Source organism: Palaemon carinicauda, chromosome 7, assembly GCF_036898095.1.
Source record: "Palaemon carinicauda isolate YSFRI2023 chromosome 7, ASM3689809v2, whole genome shotgun sequence".
Classification (NCBI taxonomy): domain Eukaryota; kingdom Metazoa; phylum Arthropoda; class Malacostraca; order Decapoda; family Palaemonidae; genus Palaemon; species Palaemon carinicauda.
In genome coordinates this window covers 158,561,291-158,578,790 of record NC_090731.1, presented here as the reverse complement: position 1 = coordinate 158,578,790, position 17,500 = coordinate 158,561,291, and the positions used below count along the sequence as shown (strand labels likewise).

At 32.3% G+C, this 17,500-nt stretch overlaps 1 protein-coding gene across 1 annotated transcript; it reads left to right on the top strand.

The window, feature by feature from the left end:
• Window positions 1-330: 330 nt before the first annotated feature.
• On the top strand, window positions 331-14,216 carry LOC137644606 (antifreeze protein Maxi-like). The gene is made up of 2 exons (XM_068377560.1): window positions 331-427; window positions 13,624-14,216. Exons 1-2 carry the CDS (start codon window positions 331-333, stop codon window positions 14,214-14,216), a joined length of 690 nt encoding a protein of 229 aa, XP_068233661.1.
• Window positions 14,217-17,500: the final 3,284 nt, after the last annotated feature.

Here is a 17,500-nt window from a genome sequence, read left to right as displayed (position 1 = left end):
TGGATTAGAAACAAGAAACAAAGGAGGTCTAACAAAAAAGATTTGTCATAACATTCTCTTATGATGGTCATGGGGTCAGCAGGGAGTGTTCGTGAGTAGAGTAGGAAGACAACAATCAGGTATTCCTTGAGATACAGTTGCATGATAAGAGAACAGAGCAGATACAGGTAAGACACTCATTAGAGATAATGTGTTCTTACGCTTACAAAAGTACAGATATGCATCTTTAAAATAAATTTTCGAGGCATCTGTTGAAGTGAGCATCTTTTAGACAGTGACTGAATGCAGGAACTACCATGTTAATTTATATAAGACTTGAATTAACAGAATATGAGTCATATGAGCCACAGAACACAGAGCTGGGGCCAGGAAGGCCGTTCTACACCAAGGCATTGCAGCAAGAAGGAAGAAAAGAAGCAGAATGAAAGTAAAATAAAACTATTTAGAAAGTGGGTGAAGCTCGTGTGGAAACGTCCCTGCCTGGCGATATACTGGTCTGGGGTTCAAGCCACGCTCAAAGACAAAAGCTTCTTGTAGTGTCTGCAACCTCACCATTCTTGTGAGCTAAGGACAGGGGAATGGTCGAGACTATAGGTCTACCTACTGAGTCATCAGCAGCCATTGCCTGGCCCTCCTTAGTCCTAGCTTGGATGGTGAGGAGGGTTGGGCGCTGATCATATGTATATATGGTCAGTCTCTGGGGCATTGTCCTGCTAGAGCATATTCACTGTGCCTTGCCTCTGCCATTCATAACCGAATTTTAAACCTTTAAACTCTCATAACCGACCATTAAACCTTTAAACTCTTCGCCATTCATAACCGACCTTTAAACCTTTAAACTCTTCATCATTCATAACCGAACTTTAAACCTTTAAACATTTGGCCATTCATAGCATATCTTTAAACCTTTAAACTCTTCGCCATTCATAACCGATATTTAAACCTTTAAACACTTGGCCATTCATAGCATATCTTTAAACCTTTAAACTCTTCGCCATTCATAACCGATATTTAAACCTTTAAACACTTGGCCATTCATAGCATATCTTTAAACCTTTAAACTCTTCCCCATAATAACGGAACTTTAAACCTTTAAACTCTTCGCCATTCATAACCGATATTTAAACCTTTAAACTCTTCCCCATTTATAACCGATATTTAAACCTTTAAACTCTTCGCCATTTATAACCGATATTTAAACCTTTAAACTCTTCCCCATTTATAACCGATATCTAAACCTTTAAACTCTTCGCCATTTATAACCGATATTTAAACCTTTAAACTCTTCGCCATTCATAACCGATATTTAAACCTTTAAACTCTTCCCCATTTATAACCGATATTTAAACCTTTAAACTCTTCCCCATTTATAACCGATATTTAAACCTTTAAACTCTTCGCCATTTATAACCGATATTTAAACCTTTAAACTCTTCGCCATTCATAACCGATATTTAAACCTTTAAACTCTTCCCCATTTATAACCGATATTTAAACCTTTAAACTCTTCGCCATTTATAACCGATATTTAAACCTTTAAACTCTTCGCCATTCATAACCGATATTTAAACCTTTAAACTCTTCGCCATTTATAACCGATATTTAAACCTTTAAACTCTTCCCCATTTATAACCGATATTTAAACCTTTAAACTCTTCGCCATTTATAACCGATATTTAAACCTTTAAACTCTTCGCCATTCATAACCGATATTTAAACCTTTAAACTCTTCCCCATTTATAACCGATATTTAAACCTTTAAACTCTTCCCCATTTATAACCGATATTTAAACCTTTAAACTCTTCGCCATTTATAACCGATATTTAAACCTTTAAACTCTTCGCCATTCATAACCGATATTTAAACCTTTAAACTCTTCCCCATTTATAACCGATATTTAAATCTTTAAACTCTTCCCCATTTATAACCGATATTTAAACCTTTAAACTCTTCCCCATTTATAACCGATATTTAAACCTTTAAACTCTTCGCTATTTATAACCGATATTTAAACCTTTAAACTCTTCGCCATTCATTACCGATATTTAAACCTTTAAACTCTTCCCCATTTATAACCGATATTTAAACCTTTAAACTCTTCGCCATTCATAACCGATATTTAAACCTTTAAACTCTTCCCCATTTATAACCGATATTTAAACCTTTAAACTCTTCGCCATTTATAACCGATATTTAAACCTTTAAACTCTTCGCCATTCATAACCGATATTTAAACCTTTAAACTCTTCCCCATTTATAACTGATATTTAAACCTTTAAACTCTTCGCCATTCATAACCGATATTTAAACCTTTAAACACTTGGCCATTCATAGCATATCTTTAAACCTTTAAACTCTTCCCCATAATAACGGAACTTTAAACCTTTAAACTCTTCGCCATTCATAACCGATATTTAAACCTTTAAACTCTTCCCCATTTATAACCGATATTTAAACCTTTAAACTCTTCCCCATTTATAACTGATATTTAAACCTTTAAACTCTTCGCCATTCATAACCGATATTTAAACCTTTAAACACTTGGCCAATCATAGCATATCTTTAAACCTTTAAACTCTTCCCCATAATAACGGAACTTTAAACCTTTAAACTCTTCGCCATTCATAACCGATATTTAAACCTTTAAACTCTTCGCCATTTATAACCGATATTTAAACCTTTAAACTCTTCGCCATTCATAACCGATATTTAAACCTTTAAACTCTTCGCCATTCATAACCGATATTTAAACCTTTAAACACTTGGCCATTCATAACCGATATTTAAACCTTTAAACTCTTCGCCATTCATAACCGATATTTAAACCTTTAAACACTTGGCCATTCATAACCGATATTTAAACCTTTAAACACTTGGCCATTCATAACCGATATTTAAACCTTTAAACACTTGGCCATTCATAACCGATATTTAAACCTTTAAACACTTGGCCATTCATAACCGATATTTAAACCTTTAAACACTTGGCCATTCATAACCGATATTTAAACCTTTAAACACTTGGCCATTCATAACCGATATTTAAACCTTTAAACACTTGGCCATTCATAACCGATATTTAAACCTTTAAACACTTGGCCATTCATAACCGATATTTAAACCTTTAAACACTTGGCCATTCATAACCGATATTTAAACCTTTAAACACTTGGCCATTCATAACCGATATTTAAACCTTTAAACACTTGGCCATTCATAACCGATATTTAAACCTTTAAACACTTGGCCATTCATAACCGATATTTAAACCTTTAAACTCTTCGCCATTCATAACCGATATTTAAACCTTTAAACTCTTCGCCATTCATAACCGATATTTAAACCTTTAAACTCTTCGCCATTCATAACCGATATTTAAACCTTTAAACTCTTCGCCATTTATAACCGATATTTAAACCTTTAAACACTTGGCCATTCATAGCATATCTTTAAACCTTTAAACTCTTCGCCATTCATAACCGATATTTAAACCTTTAAACTCTTCCCCATTTATAACCGATATTTAAACCTTTAAACTCTTCGCCATTCATAACCGAACTTCAAACCTTTAAACTCTTTGCCATTCATAACCGACCTTTAAACCTTTAAACTCTTCATCATTCATAACCAAACTTTAAACCTTTAAACTCTTCATCATTCATAACCGATCTTTAAACCTTAAAACTATTCGCTATTCATAACCGATATTTAAACCTTTAAACTCTTCATCATTCATAACCAATCCTTAAACCTTTAAACTCTTCATCATTCATAACGGAACTTTAAACCTTTAAACTCTTCGCCATTCATAACCGAACATTAAACCTTTAAACTCTTCATCATTCATAACCAATCTTTAAACCTTTAAACTCTCGGCCATTCATGACCGATATTTAAACCTTTAAACACTTAGCCATTCATGACCAAACATTAAACCTTGAAACTCTCCTCTGTATTGCCCATGGAAACTACCAAATAATCAAACGCATTGAAACGTACATAAGCTAAACGAAGTCATTAGTAAAGGGGAACAAGGACTCCTCGCGTTTGTTTCATCTCCTGTAGGATGCTTTAAAATCCTCTTCGGAAGTCTTTCGAGAATAATTTCCCCAATTAAATTCAGTATGACGCGACCGGAAGTAACCGAAGTACTTAATGGGCTTCATTTGTCCTCTCTCGCAGGAATGTTATTTCTGGAAAATGTAAGCGGCTGTTTTTTTTTCGACGGCCCATAATGATAGGCTGTAGAGAGAGAGAGAGAGAGAGAGAGAGAGAGAGAGAGAGAGAGAGAGAGAGCAGTTTTAGTATTTCATAAAGTAAATACTAAACTTCTATAGTGAAGGAGATTTTTTTTAAGAGAGAGAGAGAGAGAGAGAGAGAGAGAGAGCACAGTTTTAGTATTTCATAAAGTAAATACTAAACTTCTATAGTGAAGGATTTTTTTTGGGGGGAGAGAGAGAGAGAGAGAGAGAGAGAGAGAGAGAGAGAGAGAGAGAGAGAGAGAGAGGAGAGAGAGATATTCCTTCTAAGATAGAAAAAAAAATTAGTCAACCAAATCTTCACTGTAATAGTTTAGTGTTTACATTATAAGGTACTCAAACTATGCGATCTCTCTCTCTCTCTCTCTCTCTCTCTCTCTCTCTCTCTCTCTCCTCTCTCTCTCTCTCTCTCTCTCTCTCCTAGTTAAAAGAATTAATCAGCAAAATCTCCATTACTAGAGAAGTTTAGTATTTATTTTAGGAAATACTTAAGTTGTGTTCTCTCTCTCTCTCTCTCTCTCTCTCTCTCTCTCTCTCTCTCTCTCTCTCTCTCTCTCTCTCTCTCAAGGTCTTATAGTTTAATGGAATATAATCTAAAAAAGCATATGTACTTATAAACGAAACAAAATTAGTTTCTATATATTCTTAGTAGTAAATCTATGCATAAGCAGACAAGTAAAATAATTTGACAGATAAATGCACTGCTATTCTGGAGAAAATATCAATTAATTCACACACAACATAATATTAAAGAACAAAACAAAAATTCAAATGTCAAATTTGCCTAATAAAGTTCCAATATTACAAAAAAAAAAAAAAAAACTTATCAGAAATTGGCAAGAGAACAGATCAGGATAGATTTAGATATCTTTTGAAATCCATATTAACAATAATTATTATTACTATCATCATTATCACATTTTTCTATAGAATGAAATCTCGTGACCCGGCAGAGCTCAGACTTAACTTAAGGTAAATAGAAGAGAATTGAATTCATCAACTTTGGCTAAACTTGACTTTTCTCTTTTCAAAATTTTGTGTAGTGGGGCGGACTACAGTTGTATACTATAGTTGCTCGCTTGTAATTTTTTTAACCCCCTTTCAAGAAGCTACAAGGATTTTGGATGTCTCAAAGACTTTTAAGTCCATCCGCGGAGACTACATTTGTTCTTGGATAGAGCGAAATAGTTTAAACATTTGGAGTGTTCTCATGATCTTGTCTTAACTTATTCTTGAATTCGTTTACCATGTTACAGTTCACTACATCCGCTGGGAGTCTGTTCTATGTATTTACTATTGAGAGAGAGAGAGAGAGAGAGAGAGAGAGAGAGAGAGAGAGAGAGATGTCTCGAAGACTTTTTAGTCTATCCGATGAGACCCCATTTGCTCTTAGGTAGAGCGATTTGGTTTAAATGTTTAGAGAGTTCTTATGATCTTAGCTAACTTATTCTTGAATTCGTTTACCATGTTAGCGTTCTCTACATCAGCTCGAAGTCCGTTTCATATATTTGCAATTTTGTATGAAAAGAAATTACCACATTGGGTAGTGTTGCACGATACGATTGTACTCCATATTTCAATTATCAATCTTCAAGGTCAAATTCTAGATAAGAAACGCAGAAAATTTACTAATATAGAAGTAACAGTTCAAGATATTTCGCGGTAAACATTTATCCGAGGCGTCGGTACAGCTAATGCACTAAACGTTGATTAATAGCCTGTCAGTCGAAGGACGTAAAGGCGATGTTGATGTATTTGTCGACGGTGTTATCAGTCTTCGTGACACTCGACGCATCGTATCGTTTTGACTTACCCGGGAGGATAAGCTGGATGATTGTGAGGCGTATGAGGGAAGAGATAAGGGGGAAGAGGAGGATGCGAAGAAGAGGGAAGACGAGAGGAAGAAGAGAATAGTGTGTAGGAGGATATGACAAGAAGAAGAAAATAGTATGAAGGAGAATATGACATGAGGAGGTGAAAAAAAATATGAAGATAGAAGACAAGATTGCAATGGCTATATCGAGACCGACAAGGAAGAGGAGAAAAACGAGATTATTCAGAATAGATGAAAGAAGAAAAATAGGTAGAAAGAAGAGAGGACGCGAAGAAGAGGGAAGAGGGAGAAGAAAACAGTATGAAGGAGGATATGACATGAGGAGGTGAACGAAGATAGAAGACCAGATTGCAATGACTATATCGAGACCAAACAGGAAGAGGAGGAAATTAGATTATTCAGAACAGATGAAAGAAGAAAAACAGGTAGAAAGAAGAGAGGACGCGAAGAAGAGGGAAGAGGGAGAAGAAAATAGTATGAAGGAGGATATGACATGAGGAGGTGAATGAACTATGAAGATAGAAGACAAGATTGCAATGACTATATCGAGGTCGAATAAGAAGAGGAGAAAAATTAGATTATTCAGAGTAGAAGAAAGAGAAAAAATCCCGTAAAAAGAGTTTAATAGAAAATAGGGCGAAATAAAGCCAAAGAAGAAATGAAAGACCGATAAAAGCCAATCATTAATATATTTGTTTTAAAGGTTTAAAGGCCACACATGAGTGGCAGAGGAAAGGGACAGTGACATTGCCCTATCAAGCAGGTTAATGTCTTTGAAACTCACCATATTATATATGATCAGCGCCCAAGCTCCATCTCCACCCAAGCTAGGAATAAGGAGGGCCAGGCAATGGCTGCTGATGAGTCAGCAGATAGACCTATAGGCTCCCCCCAATTCCCTCCATCATTAACTCAAGTATGGTGAGGTTGCACCGACCAAAGGCACTAACGAGTTTGAGTGGGACTCGAACCCCAGCCTGGCAATTGCCAGGCAAGGACGCTACCACCAGGCCACCACAACCTATTACGGTGTAATACATCTTTAAAGAAGAATGGTATTTTAAAGTATAAAAATGGTTGGAGAAAGATAAAGCAAGTTTTAATTGCTTAAAATACGACCAGTGAGAAATTGTGTTGTACTATAGCAGAGTAATGTCAACATTTCACGGTGAGTGATAACAACGCAAAAGTTTCTGGGAGTGTGCTGTGAGCCTACCCATGATAGGCCTCGCCCAGATATCAACGGAAATGCGTCTTTTTTCCTTGAATGATATTGCGTAAACGAGGTTTACTGTATAAATACCGTTATGTTATTGTGTTTAGGCCAACGCTTACACTGTTAAAAAGGCGTAATTTTAATCCGAAATTCTCGGTAAAAATATTCTGTACTAGGCCATATTTCAGTAAAATACAGTCGACTGTATTTTGCCCCACTTTATCATCATTTTTTACGGGTTGGTGACCGTAATATCCCTTCTTTACGTCAATATTTCCGTTTTTAAAATGGTAAATGCCTGGCAACATTTATTTCAGGATTTTTACAGTTTTGTTACGGTTAATTTTTAACAGTGTAGAATATAGTACCTTAAAAACCCGGTAACATTAAAACTTGAAACTTTAAAAACCATTATAGAATATAGTAGTTTAAAAAAACCGGTATCACTAAAACTTAAAACTTTTAAAAAACCGGTGACATTAAAACTTGAAACTTTGAAAACCCAGTATCATTAAAAAAACCGGTATTATTAAAACTTAAAACTTGAAAAAACCTGTAACATTAAAACTTGAAACTTTGAAAACCCTGTAACATTAAAACTGAAAACTTATAAATTCAAAAATGTGGTAACACTAAAACTTGAAAATTACGGAGTAAAATTACGCTTTTGATTAAAAAAACAGTAAAAAAAAAAAATATTTCACAAAAAAAAAAAAAAAAAAAATAGCGTCTCGAAATACAAAACAAAAGAGAAGAGTCACAAGGAAAACAGATTTCTCATCCATCGGTTTGGAAATCGGATATAGCCTGGCTAAGTTCACATCACTTGTGTTACCGTCACATATGGCAAGCCTCATAAATCACATTGTAAGGCACATAAATACTTCCAAACAAGGAGACGAATAGCAACCATTAGATTGGTTCTTGAAAGCCCAGAATTTCAGTATTATTATTATTATTATTATTATTATTATTATTATTATTATTAGCTAAGCTACAACCCTAATGTGAAAAGCAGCATGCTATTAGCCCAGAGGCTCCAACAGGGAAAATAGCCCAGTGAGGGAAGGAAACAAGGAAAAATGAAAAAAATTTTAAGAGCAATAATATTAGAATAAATATTTCCTATATAAACTATAAACACCTAACAAATCAAGAAGAACAGAAATAATATTGAATCGTGTGTGTGAGTGTACCCTCAAGCAAACGAACTCTAACCCAAGACAGTGGAAAACCATGGTACAGAGGCTATGGCACTAACCAAGATTTAGAGCACAATGGTTTGATTTTGGAGCGTCCTTCTCCTAGAAGAGCTCCTTACCATAGCTAAAGTGTCTCTTCTAACCTTCCAAAGAGGAGAGTAGCCACAGATTAATTACAGTTCAGTATCTATGAGTGTTTCTTTTAGTCTAATCTACTACAAGCATGATAGATATGCAAATGGTTTTAAACTAATTTTTTCTTAATGAGGCGCATTTGCACTGACTCGCAGTGCTGCCCTTTTAGCTCGGAAAAGTTTCCTGCTATCTTATTTATTTAGAATCATCATGTCCAACCAATCAGCGATCAGGAAACTTTTCCGAGCTAAAAGGGCACCCCTGCGAGTCGGTGCAAATCTGCCTCACTATAGTGAGTTACGTACACTTAAAAAAAAAAGTAATTTTAATCGGAAATCCTCCGTAAAAAATACTGTTCAGTAAAATACAGACGACCGTAATTTTTACCCTACTTTGTTATTATCTTTTACGGGTTGGTGACCGTAAAATCCCCTTTTAAGGTCAATGTATGTTTTTAAAAAAGTAAATGCCTGGCAACATTTTATATAAAGATATATATATATATATATATATATATATATATATATATATATATGAATATATATATATATATATATATATATATATATATATAATATATATATATATATATATATATATACTGCATATGATGTGTGAATTTTCCAGAAAATAGAAAGAGGCCACCTCTCATTCCTTAGCTACAATAAATAAAAAGGATAATTAATCATCAGTCTTATTTTTTCTTCCCAAAAGGATTTTCTACAAAAACAATTTCGAACAACTGGAAAATTATCTGGTTTTTGTATAACTTTCAAACTTAACTTTTCGAAAAAGATGGAAAGAGAAGTCGAGAACTTTAGGGATATTAACACGAATTTTAGTACTAAACACAGAATCCTTAACCCCCCCCCCACTCTCTCTCTCTCTCTCTCTCTCTCTCTCTCTCTCTCTCTCTCTCTCTCTCTCTCTCTCTCTCTCTCTCTCTCTCTCTCTCTCGTCAAGGTTATAACATACATAGGCACTTTAGTCATTCAGCCTAATCTCATTTAACAACGCTTAACATCATATATATACACTGTGTATATATATATATATATATATATATATATATATATATATATATATATATATATATATATATATATATATTTATATATATATATGTATATATATATAATATATATTTATATATATATAAATATATTTTATATATATGTATGTATATATATATATATATATATATATATATATATATATATATATATATATATATATCCTTATCTCCTCCAACATCTGTTGACGCAGAGGGCCTCGGTTAGAGTTTGCCATTCGTCCCTATCTTGGGCTTCTAAATCAATACTACTCTATTCATTATCTCCCAATGTGTATATATATATATATATATATATAATATATATATATAAATATATATATATATATATATATATGTATATATATATACGTATACATATATATATATATATATATATATATATATATATATATATATATATACAAGCTAAGCTATAACCCTAGTTGGAAATGCAGGATGCTGTAAGCCCAAGGACTCCAACAAGGAGAAATAGCCCAGAGGGGAAAGGATACAAGGAAATAAATAAGCCACAAAAGAAGTAATGAAAAAATAAAATAAAATATTTCAAGAACGGTAACGACATCAAAATAGAGCTTTCATATATAAACTATAAAAGCTTAAAAATAAAATAAGAGAAAGAGAAATAAGACAGAATAGTGTGCCCGAGTGTACCATCAAGCAATTTATTCAAACCATTCATTCGTCTAAGTTCTTCTTATTGAATATATAAATTGTGTATGGTATAGCAGGGAATAAAATGTATCTCCTTCAGAAAGAATTTCCTTATTAAGATGTGGAATAAAATACACCAAGTGGGTCCTATCAAAATCATACGATATACAGAAACATTTTACCAACTAATATGTTAAAAATATTAAAAAAAAAAAAAAATATTACTGTGTCCTTAAAGGTAAAGGAGAAAATTAAAGTAGTTCGTAGGTTTAAAACAATAAAAGTCAATGAAAAAATTAAAGACTTAATTTGATAAAGTCAATGAAAAAATTAAGACAGTATGATAAAGTCAATGAAAAAATTAAGACTTAATTTGATAAAGTCAATGAAAAAATTAAGACTTAATTTGATAAAGTCAATGAAAAAATTAAGACTTAATTTGATAAAGTCAATGAAAAAATTAAGTCTTAATTTGATAAAGTCAATGAAAAAATAAGACTTGATTTGATAAAGTTAATGAAAAAATTAAGACTTAATTTGATAAAAGTCAATGAAATAAGACTTAATTTGATAAAAGTCAATGAAATAAGACTTAATTTGATAAAGTCAATGAAAAAATTAACAGTTAAATTGATAAAGTCAAGGAAAAAATAAGACAATTTAATAAAGTCAATGAAAAAAAAAGACTTAATTTGATAAAGTCAATGAAAAAAATAAGACTCCATTTGATAAATTCAATGAAAAAATTAATACTTAATTTGATAAAGTCAAAGTCAATGAAAAAATTAAGACTTAATTTGATAAAGTCAATGAAAAAATTAAGACTTAATTTGATAGTCAATGAAAAAATTAAGACTTAATTTGATAAAGTCAATGAAAAAAATTAAGACTTCATTTCATACAGTCAATGAAAAAAATTAAGACTTCATTTCATACAGTCAATGAAAAAAAAATAAGACTTAATTTGGTTAAAGTCTTTTTGTAAATATACTAATCCATAAAAAAAATCGCCTAACTGGACCAAGTTCCAATTATCCATGGTCCCAAAAATGGAAAAATGGAAAACTGGAAAACTGGAAAACTGGAAAAATGGAAAACTGGAAAAATGGAAAACTGGAAAAATGGAATAATGGTAAACTGGAAAACTGGAAAATGGAAAAATGGAAAACTGGAAAATGGAAAAATGGAAAAATGGAAAACTGGAAAACTGGAAAATGGAAAAATGGAAAACTGGAAAACTGGAAAACTGGAAAACTGGAAAAATGGAATAATGGAAAACTGGAAAACTGGAAAACTGGAAAAATGGAGAAATGGAAAACTGGAAAAATGGAAAACTGGAAAAATGGAAAACTGGAAAACTGGAAAAATGGAAAACTGGAAAACTGGAAAAATGGAAAGCCCGTTCCTCTTAACCCCATAATCCGCTTCGGACGATTTATTAAAAAAAAACAAGACTCGCCTCGATCCCGGCTTAAGCCCAGTTGAATTTTCATGAGGGAGAGAGATACTCCATTCCTCCAGGAGTCTCTTGTTTTTAATCAGAAATGCGAAAACAAAAGGAATGCCTTCTAAATCCTTATCCCTTTAAAGTCCTCTCATCAAAAAAAAAAAAAAAAAAAAAAAAAAAAAAAAAAAAAAAAAAAAAAAAAATGCAGTCAAAACACCTCATTTGCTTTCATTCAGTTCCTTGTATGGAACTCATTAGTGGTGAATAAATATAATTACTTGTCAGAAAAGGCTACATGTGAAGTCTCCAGGCTTCTTTTTTCCAATGCCAAAATAACAATGATTTAATTAAAAGGAGTGAAGTTTTAAACAAATTCCGGGTTAATGCAAAAAAAAAAAAAAAAAAAAAAAAAAAAAAAAAAAAAAAAAAAAAAAAAAAAAAAAAAAAAAAAATCACATAATTAAGTCATACTCAAGTCATTAATATATATTTTTGGAGAAAATAAAAAAAATATAAATAACAATGATTTAATTAAAAGGAGAGAAATAAAAAAAAACACATAATTAAGTCATACTCAAGTCATTAATATCTATTTTTAGTGGAAATTAAATAAAAAATATAACTGACTTCATACAAAAAAATAATGAAAGCGTCGCTTTGTTAATTACTTGAATATGAAAATTAATCACATATACATTACTAATTAAGGACAAAGAGTTACTCGCATACAACACCAGACTCTCCCTAACAGCCCTCATTGTGTCTAATTGTCTGAAGGTAATTAGTGATCGCAATTGGGAATTCACGGAGATAATGATGGCATTAGTGATTTTAATGCTGATGATAATGATATGCATATGAACAATGACAATTTCATTATAAATAGAACAAAAAAAAAAATTTGGTTTTGATGTTTCTTCGACTAAAAATTTCTTTTATAAATTACTTATACATCGTAATTTTGGCTTTAAATTTCGGAATTTTCTCTTTTAGTTTTAAAATTTCCGAGCTAAAATAAAATAAATATTAGTCCATATAGGCCTTCCATATTTGCTCCACTGTAATATAATTTACAGTGGAGCAAATATGGAAGGCCCATATGGAATTATATTTATTTTATTTTAGCTTGGAAATTTTATTCCATATAGGCCTATTAAGTTTTAAAATTTCGGAAACTAAAATAAAATAATTACAATTTTATGTATTATATAGCAATCGCGAAAGAACAAAGGTACAAAAACAACTGAATAATAATAATGATTATATTCATAATTATCATTATAATAATAGAAAGTATAATAATAATAATAAATAAATAATAATAATAATAATAATAATAATAATAATAATAATAATAATAATAATAATAATAATAATGAATAAATAATAATAATAATAATAATAATAATAATAATAATAATAATAATAATAATAATAATAATAATGACAATTTTATTGTATTTACAAGGAATTTGCTCCGGAACTTTTAAGCACATATTTTAATTACTTCGCAATAAATCTGTATAATGTAGTTTATTATTCAATTATTTTTATTACATTATTATTATTATTATTATTATTATTATTATTATTATTATTATTATTATTATTATTATTATCATTATCATCATTATTATTATAACAGTAATAATAAAAAATAATATAAAGGCATTTTTGCATATAAAAAAAGTATTTAACAAAGTAACTAACCTATATAATCAAAAGTCCAGGGATTAGATTTTCTAAGAAAAAAAAACTGAATTATATAAATAATAAAAATATTCCATTGACATTTAAACGCAGTTTCAGTAATAGTAACAGCAGCAGCAGTATCAGTAATGCCAGTGGTAGTTGAGGCAGCAATATCAGAAATGGCAGTAGCAAAAGCAGTCTCAGTAATGGCACTAACAGTAGCAGCATCAGTATCAGTAATGGCAGTAGCAACAGTAAAAGCGGTATCAGTAATGGCAGTAGCAGCAATATCAGTAATAGCAGTAGCAGAATCAGCAGTATCAGTAATGGCAGTAGTAATAGCAACAGTATCAATAATGGCAGTAGCAGTAGTATCAGTAATGGCAGTAGGAGTAGCAACAATATCAATAATGGCAGTAGCAGTAGCAGCAGTATCAGTAATGCCAGTTAGCGGCAGTAGAAGCAGTATCAGTAATGGCAGTAGCAGTATTAGCATTAGTACCAGTAATGGCAGTAGAAGTAGCATCATCAGTAGCAGTATGGCAGTAGCAGCAGCAGCAGTATCAGAAATGGCAGTAGAATTAGCAGTAGTAACAGTAATGGCCGTAGCAGTAGCAGAAGCAGTATCAGTAATGGCCGTAGCAGTAGCAGAAGCAGTATCAGAAATGGCAGTAGAATTAGCAGTAGTATCAGTAATGGCGTAATGGCAGTAACAGTAGCAGCAATATCAGTAACGGCAATAGCAGTAGCAGCAGCAGTATCAGCAATAGCAGTAGCAGTAGCAGCAGCAGTATCAGCAATAGCAGTAGCAGTAGCTGCATCAGTATCAGTAATGACAGTAGCAGTAGCAACAGCATTAGTAGAAATGCCAGTAGGAGTAGCAGCCGAAGTTTTTTACCTCCTTGCGCTTACAAAACTTCACCTCCCAATTATGAAAATTTCCGAGTTGCAGATGTCGCATCAAAACTCGAATCTTAAAAGTTAAATTCTTGATTGTTCGAGTCGAGGGAAATTTCATGGGGGCATCGCATAACATAAGGGCTGGGTGGAAGGTGGTGGAAAGTGGTGCGAAGTTGAGGAGAAAATAATTTATTGAGACTTTTTGCAATTACCCGCTGGGGGGGAAAGTTGCAGCTATGTTATCGCTTAACTGGAACTGGGAGCTAGATACAGTTACAGGTGAATTACACACAACTATGTATGTATGTATGTATATACATACATACATGCATTCATACACACTCATTATATATATATATATATATATATATATATATATATATACTGTATATATATCTATATATATACTGTATATATCTATACATATATATATATATATATATATATATATATATATATATATGTACGTATATATATATATATGTACTGTATATATTTGTGTATATATATACTGTATATATATGTGTATATATATACTATATATACATGTGTATATATACACAGTATATATATATAAATATATAAATATTTATATATACATATATAATATATATATATATATATATATATATATATATATATATATATATATATATATATATAGTATTTATATATACAGTATACATTCTATTTAATAGGTGCAATTATAATAGCAATAACAATAATGATAATAAAATTCTAAAAATAAGAATAATACTAATAAGAACAATATTATCCGTATTACTATCATTATTAATATTATTGCTGTCATTATAACTATAATTAATATTACTGTTATGAAGACCGTTATCATTATCAACATCAACAAATCGGAACGTTATTAATAGCAATTGTAATAATAATATAAACGAAATTATAGTCTGGAAACCTTTCTCAGGTATATATTAAAATAAATAGAAATACCAAAAACAAACTTAAATCTGAAACCATTATCCTGTCGGTATATTTATTCCATTTCCTTATCTTTTAGTCCGGAAAACGACCCCCACCTCTTCACTCCCCACAGCATTTTCTCCCGTCAACGGATAAACAGCCGAGTCTCGGACAATCAAGGGAAAGCCTTCGGCCATTCTTAGTGACAGGAAGAGCTGGCACTCGAGAGATGAGGTTTTATAGACGTCCTTGCCAGCAACAACAACTGAGCCAAAATGCTGTGCCGGGGGTCCGTTTCTTCCTGTAGAGAAAAATAAGAAGACGCGGGAAGGAACGCTGGAGTTTCTCTCTCTCTCTCTCTCTCTCTCTCTCTCTCTCTCTCTCTCTCTCTCCTCTCTCCTCTCTCTCTCTCTCTCTGCTTTGCCAGGAAGGATACAAGATGACAAGCTGAGGCTTTACGAATGAATCTCGGACCGTACGAGTAGGAAAACTTGCTAAGCGAATTATGTATCTTACTGATAGTCGCCCGTTGTGGGTTACATCTAACAACTCCCCTATATACAATAAAGAGCAAGTGTCTGGATATATATATATATATATATATATATATATATATATATATATATGTATGTATGTATATATATAATTATATAATTATATATATATATATATATATATATATATATATATATGTAGGTATACATACATACATACATACATATATATATATATATATATATATATATATATATATATATATATATATATATTATTCGTCCCTCGGGTAGGGGAGAGGGAATAACCCTACCCTGGTGAGAGGGGGTGCGCGTACGTATGTGCATATCTATCTAAATATTTATCCATAATATTTGACGGGTTGCATACAATAATGGACGTACATGGAGACACGATGTGAGAGTCTGTGCCCGTCAAAACAAGATGGACGTCGAAAAGGTAATCGTCCCCCCCCTCTCTCTCTCTCTCTCTCTCTCTCTCTCTCTCTCTCTCTCTCTCTCTCTCTCTCTCTCTCTCTCTCTCTCTCTCTCTCTCTCGTAGACACGAGTGTATCCAGAAAGAAATAGAAAGAAAGAAAGAACAAAAGACGTCCTCTCCAGCACTCATCTCCATATTTAAATGCATTCCGTGTCCCCTTGATTATCACGAGCATAAAATACGAAAAAGAAAGCAAACGCTTTTCTGAAGGCAGAGACAAATCTTGACAGAGCAGCTAGCTTTTTTTTTTAATGAAATACCAGACCAAACAAATTCATTGTAATTAAATAAAAAAGTCATTAAGTTTCTCAATCGTAAATCTATAAGGACCAATCATTCATGTGTATATACTGAGAGTCAGAGAATTAGATGGAGAGATAAGGTAAAGGGTATATGGAGAGAAGAGGTTTGGTGGAAGAGGATGCCTTTGATAGAAGGCACTGGAGAGGATGCATCAGGCAACCGACCCCTTAATGTAGAAAAGGTTTGGTGAAAGAGGATGCCATTGATAGAAGGCACTAGAGAGGGCGCATCAGGCAACCAACCCATTAATGCAGAAAAGGTTTGTTGGAAAAGGATGCATTAATAGAAAGCACTGGAGAGGATGCATCAGGCAACCGACCCTTTAATGTAAAAGAGGTTTGGTGGAAGAGGATGCCCTTGATAGAAGGCACTAGAGAGGGCGCATCAGGCAACCGACCCCTTAATGTAGAAAAGTTTTAATGGAAGAGGATGCCTTTGATAGAAGGCACTGGAGAGGATGCATCAGACAACCAACCCCTTAATGTAGGAATAACAGTGGGAAAGATAATGTAGACTCATGCGTCAATATTATTACTAAATGAATCTTAATTGGACCTAATAACCTACATGGGGTCATTGTAAACAAAACGACTTTAATCTTTTAGTTATCATCATTATTATTATGACGAGACAAGCCTAAGATAAAAATGCATCTGCCACGCTGTCAATTCATTTCACTAATAGACATTAATTGTCTATCAGGGTGAACGTTTCTTTGTATACTATGTTAGTGTAAATTTCAAAAGGTTTGTAAGTTAGCGATCCATTGTCAGGCTTCATGTAAAAAAAAAAAAAAACCTACATTTTTGTTTACCATGACTGATTTAATCAATACTTCTAATAAAGAATAAGTAAAAAA

What these genes read in the sequence shown, in the direction of transcription:
- LOC137644606 (XM_068377560.1), top strand. Translation starts at nt 331, where the DNA reads ATGAGTCATATGAGCCACAGAACACAGAGCTGGGGCCAGGAAGGCCGT. An exon ending in AGAAAAGAAGCAGAATGAAA is followed by an intron (nt 428 to 13,623) that starts GTAAAATAAAAC and finishes ATTTAAACGCAG; the next exon opens with TTTCAGTAATAGTAACAGCA.